This window comes from Felis catus, chromosome A2, assembly GCF_018350175.1.
Source record: "Felis catus isolate Fca126 chromosome A2, F.catus_Fca126_mat1.0, whole genome shotgun sequence".
In the NCBI taxonomy this organism is placed as follows: Eukaryota; Metazoa; Chordata; class Mammalia; order Carnivora; family Felidae; genus Felis; species Felis catus.
The window spans coordinates 81,047,882-81,072,125 of record NC_058369.1 but is presented as its reverse complement, the minus strand read 5'-3'; the positions used below and the strand labels follow the sequence as shown (position 1 = coordinate 81,072,125).

The following is a 24,244-nucleotide window of genomic DNA, read 5'->3' as shown; positions in this document are numbered from 1 at the left end:
AGAGAGAGGGAGATGCAGAATCCAAAACAGACTCCAGGCTCTGAGCTGTCAGCACAGAGCTCGACGCAGGGCTCGAACTCACAGACTGTGAGATCATGACCTGAGCCGAAGTCAGACGTACAACCAACTGAGCCACCCAGGTGCCCATGAAACATATATTTTAAAGAGGATTCTCTAGTATACTTTCTTTGGTTAAAGATAATATCTGAAATTAATATTCATTGCCCTAACAAAAAACTTAGAGTAAATACTTGGAATACAGATAAAAAGGAAAACATTTTCAGCTTTTAAAAAAATATATAAATAGCACAGTAAATTTAAACACATTTGGTTCTGGTTAAGAAACTCTAAGTTACTTGCCTATCATGCTAGGGATTTAAAAGATTGTTTTTGTAACACCCCAACTTTGAAAAAATGAACTTTGTTTCTGATTATAGAAGTATTACATTTACAAAAAATTTAGGATGCACTTGCTGATAGATCAAAAAAACCCTCTCATAAAAAAAAGCTCATTATTTTGTTTTTGCTAACGCTTTCTTTATGACCACATATGGACTTCTGAGTAGTCTGTAAATTGTTGTAGTCATGCTATCAATGTGAGAAGAAAACAGCCCAAACTGTAACAAGGCAGTTTCACATCATACCTACAGATGCTTAAATCAGGCTCCGCAGATGAGAAGGTGACATCTACATGGCTGGAAAAAAACTGCTCTGAGGCACAAACAACCAGCGTGAGCCCCTACCTTGTGATCAGGACGAGAAGGGGGTGGGGAGATTGGGGGGCGATCTGGAAGAAGGGGTCCCCAGCGCATAGCTGCTGCAATCTTCATGTCATAGGCAGAGGCCAGGAAGAGGTTTCCATGTTACAGGACCAAGATCAATAAAACTGGCCCCCATCTAGAAAGGCAGTACCTTTCTTTAGCTAGAACATTCCTACCGGAAACCTGTACATGGTACTTATTAATATATGCCTTTGGAAATTAGAACGGAAAGTAACAAAGATAACAAAACTGCAAACGCTTGATCAAAAGGTACTTTACTTTTACTGAATGCTTCAGGTAGGAATTTTTAACTCTAATGCAAAAGCACTTAAAAGAAATATTGCCAGGTAGAGTCATTTTTAAATGATCCATGTCTGAATCAAACATAGATTATTTATGTCAAACATGAAGTCCTGACTGGTTTCTCTCAGGGAACAGTAATTATCTCTTTCACTACCAGCCGGTAAAAATGCAGGAAATTTAACAGATTTTTAATTTTAATATGAGCAAAACACAACCAGTAAGGTAATTCTACTGCTGTAACAGTATAATCACAAACATTTAAAATCCATATGTAAATCACTTTAAAACGGTTTGGATTATCTGTATCATTCTTAAATACTGCTCCCTGCTGGAGAGAAATGAGAACAGAATGCAGCATTTACAATTTTCAATTTCATTTTAAAAATGTGTTAAATTATTTACAGCAACGTTAAGACAGATTCTTCTCTAAATCTAAAAGCATTTGGCACTATACTCCTGATGGTACACTATGATTAATACAAACACTTCGAAGTTAAATTGCTATAATTGCTAAAAAACACTTACCAATGGAAAACTGGAGGACAGAGGCTGTTGTGGTATTAAGGCTTGTGGTAATCTAGAAAAAGGAATATACCAAAATAAGACAAGACAGAAAGACAGGAGGATAAAGAGAAAAAGCTGTCAGGAAGAAAGGAGAGTGAAAAGAGGAAAGAGAGTGTATTTATTCAGTGGTTGGCTTATTTTCATTAGTAAGTCTGAATGTGAATACACTTCATGGTTCTCTATGGGGAATAACGGTAAGTAAGATCCTGACTCAGGCACTCATGGTACATGTTTTCTCAGGGTCCTGTTGAAAACCATTTTTAGTGTGATCTGCCAGGTAATCTTGTGAGGATACTTATTAACACAGCCCCTCCCCTCCCCCTTCAACTTCCCCTCCATCCTACACCAAAAGATCTAAAGCCCAAAGCAAATGCCATAAAAAGGCTCTCAAATAAAAACCAGGAAGTCAGTTAAGAGCAAATGAGAAGAAAAAGATTATGTTGGGAAAAGTAGATAGAAATACATCAGCTAATAAAGGGTATAAGATTTTGTTAGGGGATGGTAAAAATGTTCTACAGATGTGATAATGACTGCATGATTTTGTGACTAAATTTGAACTGCATACTTTAAATAAATGAACTGTAGAATACTATATGTGGAATATTTGTCAATAAAAATCATTACCTTTCCAAAAAAAGTAATCAAATTATAAGCTTAGAAATATCCTTCCAATACATTTCTATTACTTCCTATTAGTTTCTCAAAGAAGCATGCTTAAACAACTTTCCCCCTGCTGAAAGAAGAATGGTACCTTATTTAATTTTTAATAAATTTAAATTAAAAAAATTTTTAAATGTATTCTGTGGAGCAGTGACTTTGACCCATACCAGCTCAAATGAGATGACAATTAGGGTTCTCATTTTCAAAGACTCTCTTGTTGGTTTCCTGACCCTGTAAAGCATCTAGAAATTACAAAGTGGACAACTGTGTTTCCACCATGGCAAAAGCAGTCGGCTGTCTTACTTCCACTTTTTCTATGTCATAATATCATCCTGAGATTTATCCCTGCACTTTATCAGTGCCCACAAGATGGAGTCCACAACTGTGGAAGGATCAGGAGATACCCAGGTCATGAATCTCTGGGGGGAACTGGTGGAAAAAAGAGCAAGCCTCCTGTTTAGTCAGAATTCAGCTGAGATGTATCAAAAGATCAGATGGATGCTTTCCATTTCTACAACACAATTTGGAAAGATGGCTGAATGTATGCTTTAAATACGTGACTTTAAAATTCATGAAGAAGCAGGAAAGGTAGAAGAGGGGAGGGCAAGAGACACATTTTATAAGTTGTTAAATATCACTATAGATATCAGCTCCTAATTGATTTTAACCATAGCAAAAATCATTGGTGTCAGGGTGTCAGAGGAAATTCTCTCCATATAATTTAAATCCTTCATTATCACAGATTATCTGCAACAAGAAAACTGGCCCTTCATGTCTACAGCCCTGTTTCTCCTCTCTTCCTCTCACCAGAGTCATTAGAGAAAAATGGATCAACAGTTTTCTTTAAATAACTATGATATTAGCTCCTTTTCAAGATTCCTTTAAAGGAATCTGTGTTGTTTTGGTTTGGTTTTTTTTTTTCCACAATTTTTAGAGTGAGTTCAACTATTTGTCCTCATGGTTTTTTCACTTGGAAAATTCGATCTTACAGTCCAAAGAGGCACATGAAAATCTGCAAAGTTTTCACATAAATTGAATGAATGCTCATTCCACCTCTGATTTTATATAACTCAGTAGATTCCCAGGTGAATCATGAAACACTCCTGAATAGAAGTTCTTTTAAACAATGGTATCAGATAAGCTAAAAGCACCATGGTTATTGCCAAGGCTGGTGTATTAGGTATACTAGAGAGTCTTAGATACTTATCCTGCTGGGTGTAATAAATGAGGCTGTGTCACCTGCATGATGAAGTTCCACAGACATGACCACTGCTAGCACGCAGTAAGTTGCCTGGAATGTTGCCAAATTTCAAATTACACGTGCTAACTGAGAGTGACCCTGGACTTAGATTAGTCATTGATTCTACATTTCTTCACCAGGGAAGCTAAGGACTGGTAGAATAGTTAACTCTCACTGCTTTACCTTTACCCATTTTTTAGCCCATTAGTAAAACTGTCAGCTACAAGAAGGAATAGGAAAGATGAAGAGAAAAAATAACAAGAAGCATTGCCTATAAAAATCTGTTCACCTATATTTTAGGTATTAATAAATTTATGTATTAATAAATTATTTATTATCCTGGAGTTCACACATGTAATTTTAGTTTGCAAAGTCATAAAATGTTTACATAGGACCTTCTGAAAATGAAAGGGTCTCTTAAATGGCTTTTGATAAACAGTACAGCAACTCTGAATGTCTGACAGAACTTTTCTCCTACCAAATTTCAATGGTCTTGACTTATCAATTAGACCCCAAACCGTAGAAAATTACTACAATCACTAAATGAATCTGAATTCACCACAGGCTGAGGCTGTGGGTTCTGCACATCATCCCTGAAAATTTTGGGGGGTTTGATCCTGTTTTAGCTCGAACTCTTCCTTGTAACTAAAATGCATTTGCAGGGGCGCCTGGGTGGTTCAGTCAGTTAAGCGTCTTAGGCTCAGGTCATGATCTCGCAGTTTGTGAGTTCAAGCCCCACATCGGGCTCTGTGCTGACAGCTCAGAGCCTGAAGCCTGCTTCTGATTCTGTGTCTCCCCACCTTCTCTCTGCCCCTCCCTTGCTTGTGCTGTATCTCTCTCTGTCTCTCAATAATAAATGTCAAAAAATGTTTTTTTAAAATAAAATGCATTTGCAAATAACTGAGAATAATTCAATAAGTAATTTCTTTAAAAGCACTGAGGGTCACATAACCAACTTGTTTCATGCTCTGAGAGAGCACATTTTCTCTTAAAGGAGAGGATGAGTGAATTCCTCATTACCTTCGCGTCAGACCAGCAAAATGAGTAAAGTTACATGTCACCACCTGAAACATGGAGACCTCAGTGAGCTAAATAAAACACGTGAGGGCGGCCACACAGCAGCAGTGGAGACATAACTGAATGGTATGCCCATGCAACCACAGATGGCACCTTTCACTGACTAACCACGTGACTAACTTCACAAAATGGAGATGCTCTTGCTGGCAGTATAAAAGATAAGAGCATTAGCCTACTAAGGTTCTTTGCCTGTGGTTCTCTGCTTCACAAATTCAAGAACTACATTTACGAAAAATAAGAAGGCATATTTGTTAAAAAGTGATGTTTGGGGGGCTAATACCTTTCATCAGTTCTCATACACAACAATTTGGACTGTATTCCATCTTGAGGTACCAAGCAAATATCTGAATTTTAGAAAACATAATACCATGTAAACTGACAACTGAATTTCTCCCTTTTCATTCAGTTGATCTGTCATCTGTAAACACAACTTGGGTATAATCTCTATTTTTGGTCCCAGGACACAAATGCAGCATAAAAATTATTGAGAATTAGAAGTTGCTAGGGTGGAAAATCTGAGTGTCATCCCTATTTTTGTTAATGTATCTTTATTCTATTCCCATGAAGTCCGTAACACAATCCCTCATACTTAGATGGGAATATAAATCTGCATATGTTTTTTTTTTTCTTCCTTGGATGAATGTGATTATTTTGAATGTTTTCTTTTTTAGTTGGAAGGCTAATTTCACGCTAATTACATAATACAATTCAAAACTAGCCCATTGGGTATATAAACTCTAATGCTAAATAAATTGAGTGAAATAATCAGGATTAAAATACACATGGATCAAATAAACTAGATACTTCAGTTTTTATGCTACTGAAATATGAATTTTGGCATTATATTCTGAGAGATACTTCTTTCTTATTAATCAGTAGAACAAAAAAAAAGAATTTTTCAAGCATTTCTAGAAATATTACTGAATGGGAGAACATTCTAAAAAAGGCATTATCCTAAGCTCAATTAACTACAGTAAAATTTTATTTTGTTTTGTTTTAAGGTTTATAGATAATTAATTCAGTCATGGTACATTATTTAAAGTGCACTAGCAAATCGATTTTTTCAAGAAGAACTTCACTACCAGAGTCACATTTGTCTGCAGGAATATTATAACACCTTGTGAGACTTGAATTATGAGCACCTATTATTTTAATTTGCATCCAATTAATTCTGTTTGTGTTCTAATTTCAGCTAAAAACTCTTCAATTTATCAATGTTCTGCAGCTCGTATCTTTAATAAATTAAATGTATCCATTGCCATGAAAGGGATATTCAAGCAGCATAAAATAAGAACCATGTTATAAAAATTAATGGACTTTCACTTTGATAACTAAATCTTCTTTTAATTGCTTAGCTAGTTTCTCCTCCCCTTTGTATTGTGGAAGCCAGTCTTTGGACCACTTTTAAAGTTAATGAATTTCAAACAAAATGTGTGATGTAGGGGTGAAAAACACAACCTGTTACCTAAAAGCCCCATGATAAGGAAGATGTGGGAGAAAAAAGAAGTATGGAAGCTCAAGCTGAAAATCAGAAAAGCAAAGCATAAGAGATGTTGTGAGTAGAACATTTCTTGTTAAGAAATGGAGCCAGGAGTAAAACGTAACAATCGCTTTTATATCCTTTTTCAAGAATGTGAAATGTAGTCTTTCTGCCAGAACCAAGTAACAAAAAAAGGCTCATTAGCCACATGCTGATGGCTAGTGATTTTGTGGCTTTTAATTTTAAATGCTCATGTTTCATTTTATGTATGATCCAAGAACTTCTCTTTGGTAAGCAAAGTCTAATCAGTCTAAATGAAAGGAAAGTAGCCCACTCCTGAACAATTTGACACAAACCCAAATTCGTTAAACCTGGTTTATTCAGTGCACTCCCACTTAAAAAAAAAATCAGTGAGGTTTCCTTTGTGGTTAGGACACAACCTTTTAAAATAATGTGATAAAACTGCTCATCTAACATTTTTGGCTTGCAAAGAGACTGTAAGACATTTAAAAGTAAAGCTTTATATAAGAACTTATAAAGTCATAAATTATTTAAGTGTGATATAGATATATGTGTGTCATATATGTCACACGTCATACCCATATTTTTAAAAAGCCATCTAATCATAATGACGCACCATGTATAATGAGATCCATTGACGTTGTCAATTTTATTCCCGAATTATTTTTACATTTGAAAATAAACTAAAATCACTGCTCCCAATTTTGAGATATTTGTAATAAGGTTTATAATATAAATAATACTGCAAATTTTCATATGACTTATATGAACATAAAAGAATATTTTGTTGGCAAAAACTCCATTAAGACAGTGTATTTGGAATAATGTACATAAATAGCATGTACTTACCAATTCTCTTGGACCATATGGCTCACAGAAGGTGACAGCATTGCCATGCATAATTGCACCACACTGTTCTCCAATCTCACAGTTGTTACATTCAACCCTGTGAGAACAGAGAATGCACCCACAGTCTGAGAATTAAGTAGCACAAAGTGGTTTATCGCTCAGGTAAGGAAAGAGGTAAGTTATTGTTATTTGGTTCAAATCAACATTTTCAGGAAGGTTATAGTTTTTTGGTAGCATGATATGCTCATGAAATGTGAAACCAGAAAGACTTGAACTTAAGTCCCAGTTCTTATATAGTCACTCGCAGTAGTGGGCAAGTTACTTAATCTCCCAAAGTTTCGGTTTTCTAACCTATAAAATGAGAATAACAACACTGACCTAAATCTTACATAGTCGTCATGAGGATTAAACAAGAGAGTGCATGAGACACAGAGGACAGACCCAATCTCCTAGTAGGCACTTAATAATGGCAGATGGTATTATAACCAATAATTATATATAATATATACCATATCCAGTACAATAATGTTTGCAAATATTAAAGACAAGCAAAGTAATATATACTTAGAATGAACTAAAACTTGTATCTCTGAAAATAAAAGATGTTTCACAAATTTTCATCTTTTTTGAGTTGCTGTGTGAATGTTTAAAATTACTGTCCTCAAATAAATCTGTAAAATGTCTACAAAATATACCATGCTAAAAATAATGAAATCAGATTATATTTAACCTGTATATTAATCCAAAATAGATGCAAATTCTAAATCAAGCAAATTTTGGATACTGAATTAATATATTCATCTTGCAAATAACTTAATTAGTTGCTTTTTTATTACTGTAAAATGAAGTGGTTAGTAAAATCTTAGCACAAAAGCTCAAAAATAAAGTTATTAATGTTTTTAGGAGAAATTGAAGGTATGGATATTCTGGATTTGACTTTGCATATTTATAGTAACACAATGCCCTGCGTCATGACATTTCAACATACAATCATTACATATCTAACATGTAGGAAGGATAATCTATGTTTCCTCTGTCTGAACCTCAAACCACCTGACAGCTGTATTTCATGCAGAAAGGACATTTTCAGACTTTCACATTCTAGGTGCCAAACATGGAAAGGGCAGCATGCCCTTTGTTCTTGAGATCACTGTATTCCGCCCTTTCAACTACTTGCTAATTTCAGAAAAAGAGGGAGTAGGAACTCCAATTCAAGTAGGAAGAAGACAAAAGTGTGAAAAGATACCAGGTATCCCATAAAGCCAAGGGGCAGAAGCATGGTAAATAAATAAAAACTTGGCAAATAAATGTATTTCCTACATGTGAATTGCCTGGATTAAGTAATTGGTATTCTTCTCTTCCATTGAGCTGTTTATAAGCAGATCAATAAAGTCAAGAAACTTTGATTTTTTTTAGAATAAACAGAAAACAATTTCTGATATGAAGTTTAAAATGTTAGTATCTCATAGCATCACAAATCTTAGTAGGAGCTTTGAATCTTCTCTTGATTACTGTGAAGCAAAATTCTGGAAAAAAATCTTTGACTTTAGAAGAAACATAATAGTAGCTTCAGAAAGGTGACAAACATATCTCTGGTTCCGTTTTATGTGTGACATGTTGTATCCCACAAATATCTGTTGAAGGGATAAAGAAATATAACACAACTTCATAAACAAAACTATTGTTAAGGCTTGAGGTCTTAGAATAGCACCTGGCACATAGCTAGCATGATGTGGTAGTGTAACTGTCAGCCATTATCATCATCATCATCATCATCATCATCATCATCATCATCATCTCTACTACTACTACTACTACTACTACTACTACAGATTTCCACCACTTTCATCCAGAACTGGCATATTAGGTTTTTTCCCCCAGAGAACCTATTACATGAACTTCTTACTACTGTTTCTCTATTTTCAAACTGTACATTGATCTTTTCAAGGAGTGTGATTGTAATAAGAGTACAGACAAGTAGCACAAAAATTATAGTGGGGGTCTTACTCAGTGATAGATGAGGATTATTTGGCTTCCAACTCATTGTGAAATGGCTTGAGAGAAACATCAACTTTGACAGAGAAAAATTTTTTAAATGTTCAACTCTCACAATGGCTATCTGCCCTTTTCCTCCAGTGAACTCTAAACTAAAAGTTTCACTGTTGGTGAAAAGAAAGAAGAAGTTCCTCTAAGATCAAAAACAAGACAAGGATGCCCACTCTTGCCACTTTTATTCAACACAGTGCTGGGAATCCTACCCACAGTAATCAGACAAGAAAAATAAAAAAGGCACGCAAATTGGTAAGGAAGAAGTAACATGTCACCATTTGCAGATAACATGATACTATGGATAGAAAACCCTAAAGACTCCACCAGAAAACTATTATTACCAATAAATTAATTCAGTAAAGTTGTAGGATATAAAATTAATATAAAGAAACCCAATCCATTTCTATATACTAATAACAAACTAGCAGAAAGAGAATTGAGAAAACAATCCCATTTACAATTGCATCAAAAAAGAATAAAATACCTAGGAATAAATTTAACCAAGGAGGTAAAAGAATTGTACTCTGAAAACTATAAAACATTTATGAAAGCAACTGAAGATGACACCATAAGTGGAAAGATATACTGTGCTCATGAATTGGAAAAATAAGTATTGTTAAAATGTACATAACTACTCAAAGCAATCTATAGATTCAATTCAATCCCTATCAAAATACCAATAGCATTTTTCACAGAACTAGAAAAAATAATCCCAAAATATATATGGAATCACAAAGACCACTGAATAGGCAAAGCAATGTTGAAGAAGAGGAACAAAGATGAAAGTATCACAATCCCAAATTTCAAGATATACGACAAAATTGTAGTAATCAAAACAGGACAGTACTAGCACAGAAACAGTACACAGATCAACAGAATAGAATAGAAAGCCCAGACATAAATTCATCCTTATATGGTCAATTAATCTATGACAACGGGGGCAAGAATACGCAATGGGAAAAAGACAGCCTCTTTAACAAATGCATTGGGAAAACTGAACAACTATATGTAAAAGAATGAAACTGGACCACTTTCTCACATCATATACAAAAATAAACTTAAAACTGATTAAAGACCTAAATATGAGACCTGAAGTAATAAAAGTCCTAAAAGAAAACATAGGCAGTGAACTCTTGGACATGGGTCTTGGCAGTATTTTTTTGGATCTGTCTGCTCAGACAAGGGCAAAAAACCAACCAACCAACCAAACAAACAAACAAACAACAACAAAAAAGCAAGCAAACAAACAAAAAACTATTGGGACTATATCAAGCTAAAAAGCTTTCGTACAGGAAAGGAAACCACCAACAAAATAAAAGGCACCCTACTGAATGGAAGAAATTTGCAAATGATATATCTGATAAGGAGTTACTATACAAAATATATACACAATTCATGTAACTCAATGCTCCAAATCTAAATAATCCAATTAAAAAATGGGCAGAGCATATAAATAGACATGTTTTCCAATGAAGACATCAAAGAACCACAGGCATATGAAAATATTCTCAACATCACTAATCATCAGGCAACTACAAATCAAAACCATAAAGAGATATTACCCTCACACCTGTCAGAATGGGTAATCAAAAAGACAAGAGATAACAATCATTTGTGAGGATGTGGAGAAAAGAGAATCATTGTGCACTGGTTGGTGCAAATATAAATTAGTCTAGTAAACAATATAGAGTTTCCTCAAAAAATTAAAAAAAGGAGTATCACCTGAGCCAGTAATTCTACCTCTAGATGTTTGCCCAAAGGAAAAAAAAGTAATTCAAAAAGATAAATGCACCACTATGTTTACTGCAGCATTACGTACAATAGCAAAGATATACGAGCAACCTAACTGCCCATCAACAGATAAATGGATAAGGAAGACGTGATACACACACACACACACACACACACACACACACACACACACGGAGAGGAGAGGAGAGGAGAGAGAGAAGAATATCACTCAGCCATAAAAAAGAATGAAATCTTGCCATTTGCAACAACACAGATGGACCTAGAGGGTATTATGGTAAGGGAAATAAGTCAGAGAAAAACAAATACCATATAATTTCACTTATATGTATAATCTAAAGAAACATAGAAACAAACAAATAAACAGAGATCAATAGAGAGAGCTGGAGGTTGGTATGGGGTGGGGGAGGGAATTAAAAGGTACAAAATCCTAGTTAGAAAATAACTAAGTCACGGGGCTAAAACAAACAGCATAGGGAATACAGTCAATAATACTGTAATATCTTTATATGGTGACAGATGATAACTACAGTTATCACCGTGACACATTTTGTAATATACATAAATGTTGAATACCTGAAACCAATGTTTCAGGTACACCTGAAACTAATAAAATATGTCAACTATACTTCAATTTTATTTTTTAAGGTTTTTTTTAAATGTTTATTTATATTTGAGAGACAGAGAGAGACAGAGCATGAGTGGGGAAGAGGCAGAGAGACAGGGAGACACAGAATCTGAAGCAGGCTCCCAGCTCTGCGTTGTCAGCACAGAGCCTGATGCAGGGCTGAAACTCACGAACCATGAGACCATGACCTGAACTGAAACCAGACGTTTAACCAACTGAGCCACCCAGGCACCATTCAACTTTAAAACTATAATATAGGGGCCCTGAGTGGCTCAGTCAGTTGAGCATCCGACTCTTGGTTTTGGCTCAGGTCATGCTCTTGCGGTTGATGAGTTTGAGCCCTGAATCGGGCTCTGTGCTGATGGTGCAGAGCCTGTTTGGGATTTTCTCTCTCCCTCTCTGTCCTATCCCCTGCTTGCTCTCACTGTCTCTCTTTTAAAAATAAACAAATAAACTTAAAAAAATTTGTTTAATAAAATAAAAATACAAGATAAGTTAATGATAAAAGTATCAATGTTGATATGAAGTCTGAGGCTTGATATCTGAATTCTCATAGCAATCATTCTATCTATAAATATTGATCAGCAGTCTCCAAATCAAAACCGTATAACAGAAAAATAATAGCTTCTCCATAGCTCTTATTAAATGGGATTCAGGTTCAGCCTAGATACTTGTATATTGTTTAAAGATGATTCCAACATAGATGGCCTACAGCCTGGCATTAGGAACCAGTGACTAGACAACAGATGTTTGATGTGTTTGCAGAACTGCTTTTATTGTGTAAAATAACAGGAATTAAAAAAAAAACAGTAAACACAAAAAAGCAAACAGATAACAGCCCTTCTCCTCATTTGGCTCAGCAACCCTTCCAGACCTTTTTCTTCTTCATTGTGCTATAGATCCAGAAACTTGAAATAAAATTTATAAAGGCGTTGGTACCCTGTTGAACTTAAAGGTTTAGAATTATCATGTATTTAGAATTACTCACTGGGTTGCTGCTATTTGGAAGAACAATGGCTTCGATAAGGATTGATGGAACAAATCCATCAACTTTCTGCCAAGGTCTTTTAAATACCCTTTGCTTGAATTTCTCACAGTCTGAGAAATTATTATAATTTATCATGAATGCCCATCCCTCTGGGTGGTCAAATCCAACATACTCTTAGCTGCCAATGGTGTTATTTATTCATTCATCATTCATTAATTCATTCTTGTAATTAACAAACTTGTGTTAAGGACCTACAGGCACTGTGGCAAGATTTAATGGTACAAAGACCAATAAAACAATGTCATTTTCTTTCAGGAGTTTACACTACAAAAGAAGCAGAGAAACAAGCACACAATTACGATATAGGGTGCCAATGCAATGATAGCCATTTAGTGCCTTCTTATATGTGCCAGATATCCTAAAGCCCATTTAAGTCTCTCAATATCTCTGTAAGATAGTGATCAGCATCCTCATTTTACTAATCAGAAAACTGAGCTTCAGAGAAGGTAAACATTTGCTCAAGCCACACAGCTGTGAAGGTGACAGAGTTGCAATGTGGCCCCAGGTCTTGCTAATTCCATCACCCATAACATTTTCCAGAGCTCCTCACTCCTTGTAACAGGAGTATGCACTGCTTGTGATGGTACCTGATTCAGACTGAGGAAGTAAGAAGAAGTTTCCAAGGGAGGTGGCCCCAGAACTGGTCCTGAATGAGAAATAGGAGTTATTCAAGCAAGGAAGAAAGGTGAGGGTGTGATAGGGCACAAGGAGCACAGAAAAGAAATGATAATGAAAAAAGGAAAAGATAATGACACAGAAGTAGAATTGCCACTTCAGTGCATTAGTATGACTGGAATCATACTGGTACCTATGGAAGGGTGGTAGAGGATAGAGCTCGAAAGTGGGAATAGTTCATGGAAGGCCTCATGCACCATTTACAGAGTGACAGGTACTAGCAACTCTACAAACAATGCCTCAATAAATTCACATAAAACCTCTTCCCTCCATTTTTAATCCCTGTTTAGAGAATGTTAAAATTGAGATTTAGAAATATTAAATGATTGTCCAAGGCTATACACCTTATAAATTATAGAAATGGTATTCAAACTCTCATTATTCTCTTCTGACTGCTCTCAGGTTCTGCCCATAACTAGAGATGACCAGTTGACGATGGTTGTATGTATCTGAACTTCAGAGAAAGAAGATTGTCACTGACACGACACTTTAAGATATGGCTGCAATCAGGAGTGCATGTTACTGGGAGTCAGGAGAGAGGGGAAGATATTACAACGTGAGAAGAGAAGAGGTCCAAGAATGGATCCCTAGGGAACAATCAATCATATTGCCTTTAGTCTGGTTTCTCTAATCATCATCATGACCTTTCAGTGTGTAGCAATCTGAGCCTGTCTCCTCTTCCGTTTCCATGATTATTGGCAGTGGGTTCAATTCTGTTCCTAATCATCTGTGTTGTCCATCAAGGTGACTTTCCTAAGAGCGAATCTATAACATGACCTTCCTTATATTTTTTCTATAAAGTTGAGCACTGTTAACACTTTGCATATGAATGCCATTATCAGAAAGGAAAAGATAAACCATAATTTCATCATGAAATAATGATCCTGATGGAGACTAGCTAGTACCAAGGGCAACTAGTGCTCATGGCTTCCCAGAAGAAAAAGTGATCCATGTCAGAGAGAGAAGGTGAGTTTTGAAAACCTACAGATGTAAACAAACATCCAAATTCCAAGAGAAATAATTTCTGAATCACCCCATGATTTAAATCTCTCTTTCTCAGAATGCCTCTGTGTCTAACAACTTAACTTGGTTGAGCAGAATTAGGTACTTAGCCCGTAAGTGTGCTCTCTGTGAAGAATATTAGTAGTCTGCAATCCCACTCTTTCCTTACAGAAAAGTTCTACAAGTTCTTAAGAACTTGAATGAGGTTCAATTTGCTGGATGATGAGCAGTGCAATTTTTTTCAGACTCAGAGCAAAAAAAAAAAGTTAATTATAAAATAAATAAGTCACGGAAATGAAAATTACAGCATAGGACAGATAGTCAACAATATTGTTATAACGTTGTATGGGGACAGATGATAACTACACTTACCATGATGAGCATTGAGTAATATATAGAATTGTTGAATCCCTATGTTGTACACCCGAAACCAACATAATATTGTATGTCAGTTATACTTCAATAAATTTTTTTAAAAGGTACTGTTTGTTCCTAACATTTAAACTGTGACCTATCAATCGAATTTTCTGAGGGAAATGATGGGCTTTGTAAAGTTAGGTAGCACATTCTTCAGCGATTGGTGGGAAGAAGGAAGTTTTAAATAATCCCAGTTAAACAGACTTGTTTTTCAATTTAAAAAGGAATGTGACCTCCCAGGCTAAGGATTAGAAATGAATTGCCTCTCTGCCTAACAGTTAAAGTAATACTGAATATTTCTTTAATCTAAGAAAACTACCCCTTTTATTTTCTTTTTTCCCAATATGAAAAACAGAACATAAGAGTCTGATAAATATTGTGGCACATGATCTGAACCACATACCTCGAAATATATTCCACCATGAACAGTATGATTAAAAGGCATTTTAAGGGAAATGCTTGCTATCCCCAAAGACCATGCAAAGCCTGAATCTATTAAGCCCTCTCTGAGCCCATTTATCACATGCTTAGGCTCCACATGAAGCTTATCTATTACTAGAGTTTACAGATCATTGCACGTTCGAATTAGAGGGCATCTGAAATATCACTGAGTCTCGTCACCCCTCATTTTACAAATGACAGAACAGTACTAGAATTCAGGTTCCCTGACTCCTTGTCCAACATTCTTCCCCTGCCCCTCTAATTCAGTCAGTAAGAGGAAAGAACTCTAATTCTATAAAAAAACAATATGCCTCGAAAAAAATGTTTGCCATTCTTTTTACTGCCAGAAGTTATTTTGAAAAGCTATGATAACTTTTTCCTAAAAGGTCTTTTTTTTTATTTAATGAAAGGATTTTGTTTTGCTAATGAAAATGTACAAGAATAAGAAAAACGTCATGGACTTCATAGGAAATGTCAAGAATGAATTCGCTGGACTGAGATACATATCAAATACAATCTTCTTTTGCTTATGTACAACCTTAGATAATTCATTACTACACACACACAGACACACACACACACACACACACACACACACACACACTATCACATTTGTTTTTTCACTAACCAAAACATAAAAGAAGCAGTAAATATAAAGGCAGGTACTTGTTGACCAACACACCAAGGACCAAACCATAAACATAAAAGAAATGCTTTGAACCACGGTTCTGTTTTTCACTATAACAAGCTCTTTGGCAATTTGAAACTTGCTATTTTGGTATCAATTCTCTATTTTTGTTTTTTATTACTTAGGTGGCTGTTTTTGTCTGGGATAAAGAATTATATGTGAGGTGCATTTATGCTGTAGAGAGTAAACTTCTGAAGGTATAATTATGTTTCAATCCTGATTGAGAAATTATTAGGCTGGAAAACATGCCAAGCACCTGTTCAGGAGGCACAGAGGAGGCTGAAATGGCCCTTCAGCCATGCAGTGACTCACACAGGACTTTTAGGACACAGGAAAGAGGAGGAGGATTAATGAGAAAATTGGGTTCCTTCGCACAACAGGAGATTTATGAATGGCTGGTGGTGACATCATCCTCATAACAATAAATAAATAATTGAAATATTATTTTCTCAAGAGTAGTCTAATTACATGGCTCATTTTTCTTTTTATATCAGAGTGAAATCACTCAGCCTTTCGTCAACGCATTCTGCTGAAACAAGGTAATCACCTGGAAACTCAATGACAATCAGTTATCATCAAATTCTCATTTGAGATACATGTCTTTTGTCCGCAAGACTGAGGACATCAGATTATCTCTCCATAATTTACTGTCCCTGAAAAAGTCAGTGTCTGGCTCTCAGCCTCAAAGAAGCAATCCGGCATTCTATAAACCAGAATTGTGTATTTACCTGCGTTTCTGAATGGAGATAATGAATGGAGATATTAAAATAATTTTAATATTTGTACTGACTATAAAAAGTACTTTAAAATGGAAAAAGAAAAGAAAACTCTTGTAATTTCCTGACCCAAGGATAACCTGACTCTTCCCCCAGGAACCACTCACACTGCATGTCTGACAAAATCTGATGTGTGAGTTTGCAAGGCAAGGCCAGATCAGGGACTGGCGAATCCACCAAAGTAAATGGGCCTCTGGGGCCCTTTGGTAGCTGGACAGTCAGCTGACTTCTTCTGGAGACACCAGAGGTCCGTGTACTTTCCACTCAAACCTCAACAACCAGAACATTCAACTTTTGACCATATTTTATAATAAAGAGACTCTGGGGTACCTGAGTAGTTCAGTCGGTTAAGCATCCGACTCCTGATTTCAGCTCAGGTCGTGATATCATGATCATGGGACTGAGCCCCACATTGGGCTCTGTGCTGAGCATGGAGCCTGCTTGGGATTTTCTCTCTCTCCCTCTCTCTGTCCCTCCCCTGCTCTCTCTCTCTCTCTCAACAAATAAACATTAAAAAGAGAGAGACAATGTTTTATAATGAAGACGGCATAACTACTTTCTTGTGAAAAGATTAAGCTTTAAAAAATCCTATTCTCTTTGCAAATGTAGAATATTTTTAGAAAAACAGCAAGAAACTTCACTCTGTAAGACTGAGAATATTATCACCTTCAACAACGTCATGCCTTTTTTTCTAAGAAGCTAACACATACTCTAAATGTGAAAATGACAAACCCCATTTATGGCTCATCCTCATTACTTCTCACTGAGGAAGGTAAAAGAACTCTTTTTACTTCTCTAGGGAGTTTTGAATTTTGATCTCTCCTTTGTTAACAGGTACAATGACAAATATTATTTGAGTTAAAAATAACCCTTCTAATATCCTACTACTGCACGAAATATTCTGACCTCCTACTACGGTGAATTCCACTACATGCTGCTTGAGGAAATATTTTCTCCCTTGTTTCAAATGTACTTGACATTTAATTCCATTGAGTGAGCTCTTACTTCTGTCATCTAAAGCAGAGATTAAAGAAGGAAATAATAAGCCTCAAGATTCACACCTTATTTTATTGGTAGGACACCTCCTGGTTAACCTTTCTATTGTAGATGAAGCTTTTCCCCAGAGCAATGACATCATGGTAAGAAAAGGAGAGGAAGGAGTTGGGGGGGAGGAGGCAGGAGAAGAGGGTTACAGGAGAGTTTTGTAATAAGAGAAAAAATTTATTAACAAAAGAGAAGAAAGAGAGATAGTGGGAAGAGGTGGAGAAGTCAAGAGGGAGGAAATGAGAGAAAAAGTAGAGAAAGATGCACAGAAGGACAGAATATTGGACCATTAAACCCTAAAAAAATCAAATTATAACTTCATAACTCACAAATGCATGGATATATTAGAGATTCTGGCAAAGGTATGTCATCAGAGAAAAGATATATTTTGCCTGACTTTTCTCAGCTATTCATGATCTCGCTTGCTCACCGGCTCTTGAAAAGAAATGTAAGGTTTATGCTCTGTGTTACATTGGGTAAGTTTATGAGGTCATGTGTCTTGTAAGTGATCATCATGACCAAAAACATCCCCTGGAAATCCTTCAGCAGTGCTGTAGAGCCCCTGGTGTCTGTGGTCAGTTCTCCCCTTCACCCAGCAAGGGCTTCCAGCCTTACTGCTTGTGGGCCTGCTGGACACTGAGCAAAGTGGATGTGCTTTTATCCAGTTTCCTTCCTGGTGACACCATTCATCAGTCTAACTTTTTTTTTCCGATTTCCTGGAAACCGCTTACATTGTGATTCTCACAGTTGGCTACTAAATGGAGGCCTCTCTGCTTTTGTTATTTATGGGGCAATCAAGATACCAATGAACTGTGAGGTAGTTTTACTATTTGCTTGACTTCTTTTCTCTTACCGGCTGTTTTAATCACTGAGCTCCAGCTGAAATAACTTACACCCCTCATCCTAAAACCTCAGTCTTTTTACATTCCTTGTTCACATAATTATTTTTCTCAAAGAAAATAAACTTTAATAGGCCAAATCACCCATGTTTTTGCTCTATTTCAGAATAACTGTTCCAATAAATTAGTATTTTCTTTTCTTTTAATGTTTATTTATTTATTTTGAAAAAGCAAACATGAGAAGAGAGAGGGCAGAGAGAGAGGGAGAGAGAATCCTCACTGCCAGCACAGAGCCCGACTTGGGGCTCCATCTCATGAACCATGAAATCATGACCTGAGCCGAGATCAAGAGTCAGACACCCAACCAAATGAGCCATCCAGACGCCCCTTTAAATTAGTACTTTCAAGAGAATACCAGATGCAGCAGAGTTTGTGATCTCTGCTTCCCTGGTCCTTCAGTATGATCTTTTAGAGACAAAAATGGAAATATTCTAGTCTCTTCTTGATTCAAGCAATCCTTAGCTCTAAGTTGAGGGGCTTTCTGTATGATAAACCAATGGACAGAGGTCTCCACGTACCAAGGATCTGAGACAACTTCGTTTGTGTCTTTCTTCCTGATGTCTCATATCCCTGTTGGCATGATGACTTACTCATCTGAGATGTATCTTTTGAGGACTGACTCCTGTTCTTCCCTGATCTCTGCTGAAAAGGACATCTCTGCTATTGTTATTGTGCTGGAGGGGAAACATCTGTTGTCGTTGAGTTGCAATTTATCATCATGTTTTCTAACAGCCCCGAGTTTCCCACTAGAACATCAGAGCCCGGTGATATTACAGCTCCAAATGCCTTCTGTGATCTTCACAAAACAAGCATTAAAAGGATAATCTGTTAAGCAAAACAAGGATTCCTGCTTGACTTTGTAATTGCTTGGAGGATAAAGACACTTCTTAAGGAAACTTAAATCATTTTCCACAAATCATTCACTTTCTAGTTCCTTTAACTCTCTCTCTGAACTCTTGATAACTGCAAGTTATGAATCAGTAATGTCTCATGTTTCTTATTTTTTCTCATTGCTTTTATTATTATTGAATTTTTTAACTGAGGTAAATTCACACACAGTGAAATATAAGACCTCAAGTTTTGACAAGTGCACACATCTATATAACCCACGGCCCTTAAGATATATATAACATATTCGTCACCCCCAGAAAGCTCCTCCCAGAAACCCTATCCCAGAAACAATCACTGATCTAATTTCTAGCCCTTTAGATAATTTGCCTATTCTAGATTTCATAGAAGTGGAACCATATAGTAAGAACTATTTTGGGTCTGGCTTCTTTCCTTCCACATAATATTTTTGAGATTTAACCATGTTGTTTCCACTATGAACAATTAATTCCTTTTTTTTTGCTGAATTTCCATTGTATGGATATATCACTGTTTGTTTTAACATTTTATTTATTTTTGAGAGAGAGAGACAGAGCGTGAGCAGGGGAGGGGCAGAGAGAGAGGGAGACACAGAATCAGAAGCAGGCTCCAGGCTCTGAGCTATCAGCACAGAGCCCAATGCGGGGCTCAAACCCATGAAACGTGAGATTATGACCTGAGCTGAAGTTGGAGGCTTAACCGACTGAGCCACCCAAGGGCCCCTATATCATTGTTTATCCATTCTCCTGCTGATGGGTAGCTGGAATGCTCCCAGTCTAGGGCTATTAGCTATGATTCTTCTTAATAAAAAAAAAAAATCAAGACTGTACTCCATTCATATGAAATACTGGCAGTATTTACATCATACTAAAATAGTTTAATTTATAAAAAGGAACTATGAAAGATGAGGTACAAGTAGTAGATGCTTAAATGAAATGTTAATGAGATAAAGCATATTTATAGGTCTTTAATTTCTTCTAACTTTAGTTATATGCGGGTTTTCTTCCCGCCTCCTTGTTTTTAGGGGTTGGAGGGTTGCCTCTATGTGAGTAAGATACTACTATCTCTTTTATCCTAGTAACACAATCGTTTGAACACACTTGATATGACAATGGAGAGTTGTCAGCAGTGCTGACAGATGGGTGTTGCTCTCACCCCCTTGGGTTCAATGGCACATCTGAACTGATGAAGCTACTGTCGTGGTTCAGAGGTATACTTGCATGTGGTCCAACATCAGGGCAAAGTGGAAGTACAGAAGCCTCACTCTCGATAAGCCTGAGCTACCACTATATTCCAATGAAGGGGTTTTGTTTTTCTCTTCATTTGTAACTTTACTTCTCAGCTCTCATCCAAACAAAGCACTCAGAAGTGACTGAGAGAGTAGAGGAAATACAGGGCTGCTTCCCTAGAGATATTTGGGGAGGAAAGAGCAGAAGGACTCTCTGCTCTGCATTGCAGGGAGGTGGAAGGACTCTAGCGGCATGATGGCAAACCAGAGCACAGCATCAAGGACATGCCCACAGCCCAGGTCCAGGAGCAGCAGAGCAGTCTCCACACCCTCATGCAGGGCTCAAAACAGAGCCATTCCTGAAGGAATGGCTGGGACAAGTGCAAACTGTCTGTGTGGACCAGCCACCAAAGACGAGATGAGACGGGAAGGCTCCCTGGGTACCTGCAGGAATAGATGACTTGGAGACCAGAGGTACATCCTCAGACCACCCCTGCTTTTGCACCAATAAGTCCTCTGAAACTTAGTCACAACATCAGAAAAATGGGAGAGGGCTAGCCAAAGGTGACTGAAATTAAGTTTTAGCCACTGGGAGAAGGAGGACAATAAAAAGAAATTAAGTTGGGTTATGAAAGAACAACGAAAAGTTTTATTCCTCCGATACCCCAGTCTGTGGCCAGAATTTATAACTGCAATGCTTGTGTAAACATAAACAGTTTCTGAAAGGACTGGCAAAAACCATTAACAGTTGCTGCTTCTGTTGGAAGGGAATACAGCTATAGTGTGGGAGGAAGGTTTATTTTTAATTTTAAATATTTTTTAATATTATTGGACTTTTTGCCAAGTACCTTTATTAATTTTGAAATGAAACTTAGTATTTAAACTAAGTAGACAGGCAGGACATTCAGTATTGAATTGATATTAAAAAAGTTTCTTGGGGGGCGCCTGGGTGGCTCAGTTGGTTAAGCGGCTGACTTCAGCTCAGGTCATGATCTCACGGTACGTGGGTTCGAGCCCCGCGTCCGGCTCTGTGCTGACAGCTCAGAGCCTGGAGCCTGTTTCAGATTCTGTGTCTCCCTCTCTCTGACCTTCCCCCATTCATGCTCAGTCTCTCTCTGTCTCAAAAATAAATAAACGTTAAAAAAAAATTTAAAAAAAGTTTCTTGGTTCTATCACAACTGCTCTCCAACACTTGGAAGAGTAACTGGGCTGTTATGTTCATTCATAACAATAGTCACAGTGTTTTATGTTCCTTGTCTTTTATGTACAGTAATTTTTACATGAGATAATAAATGTGAGTATCACAAACTACAGGTAATAGAGTGAAAACAATTGGGATTTTATTAAATGAAGTTAATGGAAGCAAAGGAGTTGTGAGTGATTGGTTTTGAAACTGATCTCTCTCTCGATCATTACACAGACATAACTAGTTTCTTAACTTTTCCTTCAGCTTGTCCTTAAAAATTACAAATTGAGTACTGCATACAATGATTTCCAAACCCCATGGGAGAACATGCTTACACAAGCAGTACATTTTTCCCTAGTGGCAAATTATTTGGTGATGTATGTAGTCATGGGAATTTGGCCAGAAGCAGCACAGAGGACACCCTGCTGTATGTATGTGGCGATGTACAGCAGAGACACAGAGTTACGGACTTGGCAGTAAGGTTTTCTCCTTCCTACACTGTCACAGAGTTGCCCAGGGATTTCTAATTCTGTGGGGTGGAGGGAATTAAAGACAAGATCATAAAGAACAAAACTCACATTGCCAATATTGTGAGAAAACAGATTTCAGGACAGTGAAAACTGCCTTTATAAAGTTCCAAAAGCACGTAGGGCATCGTTACTATACTGGTCATATTTCACTGGGATGTCCAATTTTATTGAGTGCTAGTTTCTTCCTTTAGGGAATTTATGTCTATTTTTAAGGATTTTGAGACAGCTAATATCCTCTTTTTTCCCCATTCCCTATGATTCCACTAAAATATATTATCATTAATATATGTTCCATATATTATTTAATACAGAAATATTTACTCTGATGTGTTTTTTTTCATCCAAATGCAATAATGGAATACATGAGGACTTGGTTGAAGTCCTTCAATTGGTTGAAGATTTTAAAAATAATAATGATTTGGGGTCATATCTGGACTTAGAGGAGACAAGGAGAACAATGTGCAAATATATCACAGGAGGAAGAAAGGGAAGGAGGGACAAAAAGAGGGAGAGAGAAGAAGGAAAGTAGGGGAAGAGGGCAGGGGGGGTGGTAGAGAGAGAGGGAGGGAAAGAGAGAAGGGTAGGGAAAGAAAGAGAAGAAGGGAAGACGGGAAGGCACTAACTTGTACTGAGCACCTACAATACTATATACATGGTGCCAGATCTTTTCCAGCTCCTCAAACATTATAATTTTTTTTTCAACGTTTATTTATTTTTGGGACAGAGAGAGACAGAGCATGAACGGGGGAGGGGCAGAGAGAGAGGGAGACACAGAATCGGAAACAGGCTCCAGGCTCCGAGCCATCAGCCCAGAGCCCGACGCGGGGCTCGAACTCCCAGACCGGGAGATCGTGACCTGGCTGAAGTCGGACGCTTAACCGACTGCGCCACCCAGGCGCCCCTTCAAACATTAAAACAATGTTGGAAAAACAGTATTCATCTCACTTTTTACTGACAAAGAAACAGGCTCTTAGCCGTAAAGGAAGCTTTTCGCTTTTCTCAAGGTACCCAGCTGGCCAGTGACGAGCTCAAGAGTCAAACTGGACTGGCCTGACCTCAGAACCTCTGCCACCTTTTGCTGAACAAAGTCCTCTCTCAAATGATGAGAGGTTCATAGTTGGGGCTTTTTTAACCTTAAAGAGGTTACATGAAGGAGACTGTGGGCAATAAGAGATAAAGTAAAATTACTCTGAAATATATTTCATAGAAAACAGAAGTACGTGGCTTTTTAAAGTTAACAAAAAAATTTTTTAAGTGGGAGAAACCATAAGTTAAGTGAGAGGGACACAAAATCCATAACTTGGGTCAAGAAAGCATATATCAGATCAGTCATGAAAACGGGTGAAGCAAAATCAATCATGTTTTATTGATTTCAAAAACAACAGAATTTGAACCCCATAAAAGTCACATTTTGTATCTATCAAGAAAACTCACTGAAGACAATGAATTAGCTTGACAGAAATAAACTTGCCTTGAAAGAAACAAATCATCTGACAACATCTATATTAATAGAATATAAAAACCCCTAATGTCAAGAGGAGTAGAGAGTTTTTCCTGGGCACAAGCAGTGCTTAGAGAGTTTCTTTGGCCTTTTCTTAGTAAAGATTTTCAATTTGCTTTAAGAAATTTGTATTTAGGATATGTTCCCAGGGAAGTGAAATTTTATTGATAAACTATTTCTTAGGTGGCATATAAATTATGAGACTTTATGATTCTGGCTACTCTGATTTTTATTATATACTATCTAGATCAATATTTCTTTCTAGAAAAGGCACAAAAAGTTCCTCCGTCTAGTATTTAAGCACCAGCACTCTCCATCTATGTAACATCTTCAATGCTCAGTTCCAGGGCCACTTTCTCTAAGAAAATCCCATCAGAGCCATCTTTCTTGTTCTGGAACTACAATACATGTTATTTGTACCCCTTCTATTAGAATTAAGAATTTCTATCCTGGATTAGGAGGGTTTTAAAAATATGCATTTTGTATATCCTCTACTAAACTATAAGCTATTTGAGAGAAGGACGATATCCCTTTTAAATTTACTGTATAAATAAAATGATT

The 24,244-nt window shown here is 36.8% G+C and overlaps 1 protein-coding gene across 3 annotated transcripts in view; it reads right to left on the bottom strand.

The window, feature by feature from the left end:
* Window positions 1-24,244, bottom strand: part of RELN (reelin) — a 536,751-nt gene that overhangs the window by 262,275 nt on the left and 250,232 nt on the right. For all 3 annotated transcript variants that reach the window (XM_019825367.3, XM_019825368.3, XM_011280339.4), the window contains exons 7-8: window positions 6,956-7,052; window positions 1,590-1,641 (exon numbers count right to left, since the gene is read on the bottom strand). In XM_019825367.3, coding sequence (XP_019680926.3) covers window positions 1,590-1,641; window positions 6,956-7,052 — 149 coding nt within the window. The remainder of the gene's footprint in view (window positions 1-1,589; window positions 1,642-6,955; window positions 7,053-24,244) is intronic.